The sequence below is a fragment of the Pseudochaenichthys georgianus genome, chromosome 24 (genome assembly GCF_902827115.2).
Source record: "Pseudochaenichthys georgianus chromosome 24, fPseGeo1.2, whole genome shotgun sequence".
Classification (NCBI taxonomy): Eukaryota; Metazoa; Chordata; class Actinopteri; order Perciformes; family Channichthyidae; genus Pseudochaenichthys; species Pseudochaenichthys georgianus.
Window position 1 is genome coordinate 4,451,563 of NC_047526.1, and position 7,500 is coordinate 4,459,062.

Below are 7,500 nucleotides of genomic sequence, written 5' to 3' on the forward strand. Positions count from 1 at the left end.
CTATTTATCTACTCCAATTGTACATTCCAATAAAATCCCATGATAGACCGACTGCACTGCTTTAGGTAAGTCTGATGAGTGCAGCCCAGTGTTGATTATTATCTAAGGCTTCAATAATATTACTACTCATAACGGATCCATCTATGACTTGATCTAAATCCCGACTGCTGCTGTAATCTGATGCAAAAGGAACTTCTTTAATAATCAAATACCCTGCCCTAAAATTGTCCATAGATAGTTATATAAATATAACAACATTTTTTTTTAAATTAATGACCCACCCTAGCTTTAAATCATTTGGGTAGGTCCTAATTAGTGATGCTCTTGGCCTGCTGGTTATAGTAAGTTAGTGCGCCTTTAGTTCCAAGCTGCATTGGGCGTCTGAGACCTGGTATACGTGCTTTAGGTCTAGATCGATGAAGAAATTGTTTGAAATGTGAGAGTGATTGCAAAGAGTGTAACTTAATAAACTGGTTCAGTTGAGATTCTCTTCAGGTTCTTGAATCAAAGAGCTCTTTACACTTCCTGTCCCTCCAGGCCCTCAGACGGAGAGCCGGGACCTGCCGGACTACGCCATGGCAGCTGGCACCACGGCGGTGAACGCTCAGAGGCTCCTGCGGGCTCTGAAGCTGCAGAGGCCCGTGCTGCTGGAGGGCTCCCCCGGCGTGGGGAAGACCAGCCTGGTGGCAGCGCTGGCTAAGGCCTCAGGGAACCATCTGGTCAGAATCAACCTGTCGGAGCAGACGGTGAGACTTCATTAAACAATGCTCTCCATGGAGCTCCGGATCTTTTAATACTTCCTGGCTCTGATGCTATTGACTGATGGTTTGCTCTCTGGCAGGATGTTACGGATTTGTTTGGGACAGATCTCCCTGTGGAGGGAGGAAAGGGGGGAGAGTTTGCGTGGCGCGATGGCCCCCTGCTGGCTGCTCTGAAGGCTGGACACTGGGTGGTCCTGGACGAGGTAAGCACAATGTTTTTCATTTAATTTTGTTAAACGACCTCCATTTTTGATTACCAACTATAGCGACAGCAGGAAACTAACAAAGTTGCTGAGAGGCTGAGGCCGGGCCTGTTTGATATTGTATGACACACTAAAAAAGAGTACTTGCTGAGATGAAAACTCTTTTGAATAATAATGTAGTTTAATGGACAAAACGTGTTGATCAGACATGGATATTGTAATAATAATAATAATCAAAGCAATCACAAATCTTGCGGTCAACAAAAAGTACAACGGCCCTGTGTCACCCTCTCTTCCACACACACACACCTCACGCAGGTGAACAGGATTATAATGAGTGCCGCCCATATCCATGTGACCCAAGCCAACCAATCAATAGTGATCAAACAAATATCTTATATTAAAACAAAACGCATTACTATACACGTTTCATGGCTCCTACACTAACCTTAATCAAACAAACTGTAATGCGTTGATATAATCTGGGATTTTAAACTGACTGGACTTGTTGTCATGGTGACAGCTGAACCTGGCCTCCCAGTCGGTGTTGGAGGGTCTGAACGCCTGCTTCGACCACCGAGCAGAGATCTACATCCCTGAGCTGGGCATGAGCTTCCAGGTTCAGCCGGAGAAGACCAAGATCTTCGGCTGCCAGAACCCCTTCACTCAGGGGGGGGGGCGGAAGGGGCTGCCCAAGTCCTTCCTCAACAGATTCACCCAGGTGAGGAGCAGCGGGATTTATACACATTTTTTAAGATACTTCAAAATGATTATCGATTGCAGTTTTTAGTTTTGTTTAATTATTTTTCTTATTTTCCTGTCTACATTTGGGGATTTTGTAAATTGATATCTTGGTAATTTAATAAAAAGGGCATGACTTTTAAATTAAAAGTCTTTTTTTAATTTAACCTTTTTTCCAATTGCTCGTGATAAAATCTTTCTCTTTGGTTAATACATATTTTACAGTAGAAATCAATAATTTTAGCTATTTTTTAAGCAAATATTCTCTGGTTGCAGATTTATATGTGAACATGCATTTCTATGTATTACACCATTGTTTGTCGCCTTGACATTTCACAGACTAAACCTTTAATTTATAAACATTTACAATATCACTTAAGATCACTTAGATTACATCTGCTTTCCCCCTGTGTCCTAGGTGTTTGTGGACCAACTCACAAGCAAAGACATGGAGTTCATCGGAGACTCCATCTTCACCAGCATCGATAAGGAGATCATAGCTAAGATGGTGGAGTTCAGTAACAAGGTGAGTTCCCCTCTGTCTGCTGTGAGAAGATATGACCTGCGAGGCGAGCATCAGGCCAAGTTTTACAAGTGAGGTTTTCTTTCTGCATTTCAGCTGGTCCAGGAGGTGTGTGTGGAGCGGCGCTGGGGTCAGAAGGGAAGTCCCTGGGAGTTCAACCTGCGCGACTTGTTCCGCTGGTGTGAGCTGATGCAGGCTGACCAGTCTCCAGGGTTCTTCAACCCCGGGCAGCATGTAGCCCTGGTGTTTGCTGACAGGATGAGAACGGAGGCTGACAAGGCTCAGGTACACTGCTGCTCCAATCTGCACCACAAACATAATCAGTACATTAATATAGGCAACTAGAAAATGCATTTCCTGCTGAAAATGCATGTGAATGCTGTAAACTGTGAACATTTGTTGCTGAATTTAGCTGAAAATGCAGAAAAAGCTGAATATGTTATTAGTTGAATGGTCTCTGTAGATGCTTTTAGCTACAGAAACCAAGTAAGTGTGTTGCTCAATTTAGCGGAGAAATGCAGAAAAATGAAATTATTTGAATCTAAATAGTTACAGCTCAAATGCATTGCAATCACTTTGTTGAAGACTTGAAAGTGAAATGTTAAACTGGAAGAGTAGGAAAAATAGTGAAGAAGCTTAATATTTAAAAGAAAATGTTTTAAAAAGGAATAAACAACATGTAGAGCCTTGATGTCCTGAAATAGCTGAATGGTTTCTGCAGCTGAAAATAGGCTGAAGGAGTTAAATATCAGATGTAAGTAGTAGTGAATGAATTTGTATTAAGATGAGAAAAGAAAGTAAAAAGGCTTGGGAAAGCAGCAGAATATTAGAACTGCAAACTTTTGAACTAACTTGATGGCGAATGATCTGTCGCCATGCCAACAGCATTTGATGACATCCCATAATACGCTTAGATGTGTTGATGGCTGCATCGTTACCAAACCTGTGATGTTTTGGGCCGTTTGGAGCATTTTCACTGAAGTTATGAGAAAACCGTGTTTCATGGCGAGCATTGTGTTGCCAAGGCAACTGCATTTGAAGAAATCTCAAAACTGTCCCGTAGATGTCTTCACGGCTGGACTGTTAGCACACATGTGATGTTTGAGCACTTTTTGCAATATCTTGTTTTCTGGCGAGGGATGCGTTGCCATGGCAACAGCTTTTGAGGAAACCTCACTATTGGCACATAGACATGGTGAAGGCTGGACCATTATCTGAAGTCTGGTGCTGTTTTGACCCGTTTCATAGGCGTTTAGACAACATCGTGTTTTTTGGCGAGGGATGCATTTCCATGGAAACAGCTTAGGGTGAGATCTCAGATTTAGCGTAAAGCTGTTGAGGCATGGAGAGGTTAGGGCTGTCCCGAATACCATTTTTCGGGCTCCGGATATTCGGTAGTAATCAGCAGCGAATATTCGAATATTCGGTGCGGAGAGATTTGTATTTTTTTTTAATACATTTTTTTTTCACATTTTTTTTTTCCCCCAAAAGGTTTCATAACATGCTCCGAATCCGAGACACCTGACAACACGCTGTTAAGCAGAAGCGCAGAAAGAGCATACTATTACGATTTATATGTATTTATTGTCTCAGTACTCGCAAACATTAAAACTAAATGTGTCCTCTGCATTTAACCCAGCGCAGCACCCGGGGACCACATCTGGTTCCACATTCCGTCTATAACATTTTACAACCTGAACAGTCAAACAAAGATACAAAACACATATTTCAGCTGCCAGCTTCATGTTGCTGGCATTGTCGTGGACAACGGCTACTCGCTTATAATTCGGAATGGCAAAGGCGTCCGCCACTTCTCCAAGCTGTTCTGCAATATTTACTCCCGTATGGTTTACTTCCATTACTTTGGTTTCCAAAACAAAGTTACAGAGTTTCCACTCCCGAGTTATGAAATGACAGGTGACAGCCATATACGCCTCCATACGCACCGAGGTCCAAATGTCCGTTGTAAAATTTACGGCAGTTGAGTTTTCAATCTGAGTTACAATTTGGTCTCGGTGATCGCTGTACTTCAGAGACATGGCATCTAAAATACTGGAGCGTTTGGGGACAGTGTAGCCGGGCTCCATCTTCTTCATTAGTTTTCTGAAGCCTTCGCCTTCGACTATGTAAATGGGTCTCATATCCATAGCGATGAAATCTACTATGGCATCTGTTATCTCTATCTTTCTTTTCTCCGTTATCGGTTTTTGGAACTGTAGGGTCTGCTGTATTTTTGAGGATGTTGATGGCTGGGATGCGTGGGGATGCACCTATGGACACAATTTATTATTAGGCTGAGCTACTCAACTTTATGCCAATAATTGCCTTAGCCCCAGATGTTCCCACATTACTCCTATTATTTTCACTATTCTGATAAAATTAAAAAACTAATATAAAAAAAACAATTCGGTTGCTTGCTTGCAACTATTTTCCAAGCAAAGTAAGTGCACGTTTTTATCATGTTTAACGTTACTGTTTAAACGGCGGATAAAGCAGCTTCATCATGGCAACTTCACAACAGCTAAGCTAAGCTAGGCTACTACTTACAGCATCCAGGTGACTTTTCAGAGTTGTTGTGCCACCGTGGTAGGCCAGTTTCTTATCACATATTTGGCACACTGCCTTCTTTTTACCGTCGTCCAATTTAAAATGGTCCCACACAGCTGAAGTATTCGGCATTTTATGGGTGAAACGAGGTGAAGAGAGGTGAAGCGTGCCGTTTGCGTTCGTGACTGTGAACAGTGAACGCGATGTCAGGAGCACAGGCTGAGATTGTACATATTTCCGCATTTTAACAGTGCAATTCAAAAGTATAAATATAGTATAAGAATATGGCAATTCGCCTTTATTAATAGCATACATTTAGAAAAATATATAAAAAAAATTGAAACCCGAATAGTTGGCCAACGAACGAGTACAGTACGAACGGGTACAGCCCTAGGTGATATACAGGTGAATATTGGGGAACGATCGGGCCGTGTCCATTGGAGTTACAGCGACATCGTGTTTTATGGCAAGGGATGCGTTGCCATAGTAACACCACATTACGTAACATCAGATCTGATGTAGAGCTGTTCAGGGACACTGTTAACCATCATGTGATGTTTGGTGGCGTTCTGAGCATGTCAGTTAGAGTTATGACATCATCGTGTTCCATCACACAGGTGTTTATGTTTGAGTTAATGATGTTATGAAACACCTGTGCTTGAGCCCAGAGATCAAAGGTTTCCATGGTGATGTACAGTAATCAGTGAGAGGAGAGCCTTTCCATTGATCTGAATGAGAGATAAACCTCTGACATGTGAACGTTTTGTTGAAGAACGTAGCAGATATCGGTGAAATGTCATTGTGTGAAGCGTCTCAGGACCCCGACGAGCGTCTGAGTGTGCTTTTTGTGCACTTTCGGGTCCATAATGTGGCCTTTTTGGCAGCTGTACTAAAGGTGTGCAGCTGCTGAAGGTCTTGTGATCATTTTAAAGTTGGAATGAAGTCTCTAGCTGAAAGTATGTGGAAGGAGTAGCATTTGGCGCACGGTTTAGTTAAGAGGATTTGAAGGTTCCTCCCATTGAGTTACATGTTAAAAAAAGAGTTTAAAAAGCTGAATATTTCAAAAAGTATCAAATATTTTGAAAAAGTTGAAAGTTTCCCATCATGTGCTGAAAAGGCTGAATAGTTTGATATTTGAATGGTTTCTGTAGCTGAAAGTAGGTTGAAGTTATTTGACGGCAAAATATTGGTTGAAATAAGAAGATGAAGAGGAAGAATAAAGATTTGAAGAACTATAGTTCATAGTACTATAGTGCACAGCATTCACACTAATTAGAAGTAGTTGAATAGAGTGGTGCAGTGACGCGTCCTAAAACCCGAAAGTAAGCTTTTTCTGGTTCCCTCGACAAAAAAGCAATGCAGTTTCTCCATAGGATTTTGGAAAATAGCAAGCCTGGTGCTGGTCAATTGAACAGACCATATCTGGTCCTGGTTTGAAGGTCTGGGAAAAATACATCTACAGGTCCCTCAGAACAAGGTAGTCGGAAATGTATTTGGTTTGAACGTAATGGGTGGTAATCCTCAATATAGGGAGCTGTTTCAGAAAAGAGACGGCCTTCTGTCCTCCTCTTGGGAGTTTGTGTTTGTGAATTCTACACGCTGAGGTTTAATACCAAAATGCATACTTTTAACTCTAGTTTGAGTAGTTCATTACACCCAGGGGATTGTTCTTCCTATTCGGGCAGCACCAGTAGTTCAACTGCGTATCATGCAAAGATTACACCCTCTAACTTCAGTGCATGCAGTCACCAACCTCACTATTCCTTCTCTTGTTACTCACCTCTTTGTAAAGTGTGTTCCACTGTTCATTCTGTGAACCCCTGCCGTCCCACAGGTTCTGTCGGTGTTCAGGAAGGTGTTCGGGGAGGACTCTGAGCCGTACAGCGGCTCCCGGCAGTTCCACATCACTCCTCTCAACCTGCAGGTTCGTCAGGACTACCAAACCTCTGTCTGGTGTTGTAGAAATCGAAATGATGATGAGGAGAAGTTAATGGTTTGTTCTCCCATGGATTGCTCCTACAGGTGGGCTTCTCCGTCCTGCAGCGCATCGGTGGGGCCCCTGTGTCCCTGGATCCCCCCCTGTCCATCACACACCAGGTGCTGCGGCCCCTGGAGTCCCTGATGAAGTGTGTGGAGATGGGCTGGATGACCATACTGGTGGGCCCCACAGCCAGCGGGAAGACCAGCCTGGCCCGCCTGCTGGCTCTGCTGACGGGACACCGCCTCAGGGTGCTGGCCATGAACAGCGCCATGGACACCACGGAGCTGCTGGGGGGGTTCGAACAGGTAGCGGCACCTCAGATCTCTCGTGTAACCAGCCTCTTTCTGTCTGGAAACATCACACTACATCTCTCTGTAACATATTAGATATACTAACATTCTCTCTAACCATAGTACACAATATGCAAATATAGCAAACATATCAGAGTATAAATGATAATAAAAAAATATATGTAACTTAAAATCAAATAAATGGCAAAACAAATGGTTGACAAGGACTTTAACTTAATTTCCATACATTTAAATCATAGGAATGGATCAGCTAACATTCCTCACAATGGTTCATTCATATGAACGAACATTTCCTAATTAAGTGCCTCTTCACTGACTACATGTTCAGTTTGTATCACTCTGCACCTTTTCTTCGTCCCAGGTTGATATCATGCGGCCATGGCAACAAGTTCTGGAGAGCGTGGACTACATAGTTGCTAATGTGATAAGGCGT

At 42.8% G+C, this 7,500-nt stretch overlaps 1 protein-coding gene across 1 annotated transcript in view; it reads left to right on the plus strand.

The window, feature by feature from the left end:
* Positions 1–7,500, plus strand: part of LOC117440243 (midasin-like) — a 67,618-nt gene that overhangs the window by 8,131 nt on the left and 51,987 nt on the right. The window contains 8 exon segments of the mRNA XM_034076535.2: positions 538–746; positions 842–964; positions 1,488–1,685; positions 2,124–2,231; positions 2,325–2,513; positions 6,610–6,699; positions 6,798–7,061; positions 7,429–7,500. The exon segment at positions 7,429–7,500 is cut by the window's right edge and continues 193 nt beyond it. Of these exon segments, the coding sequence (XP_033932426.1) occupies positions 538–746; positions 842–964; positions 1,488–1,685; positions 2,124–2,231; positions 2,325–2,513; positions 6,610–6,699; positions 6,798–7,061; positions 7,429–7,500 (1,253 nt within the window).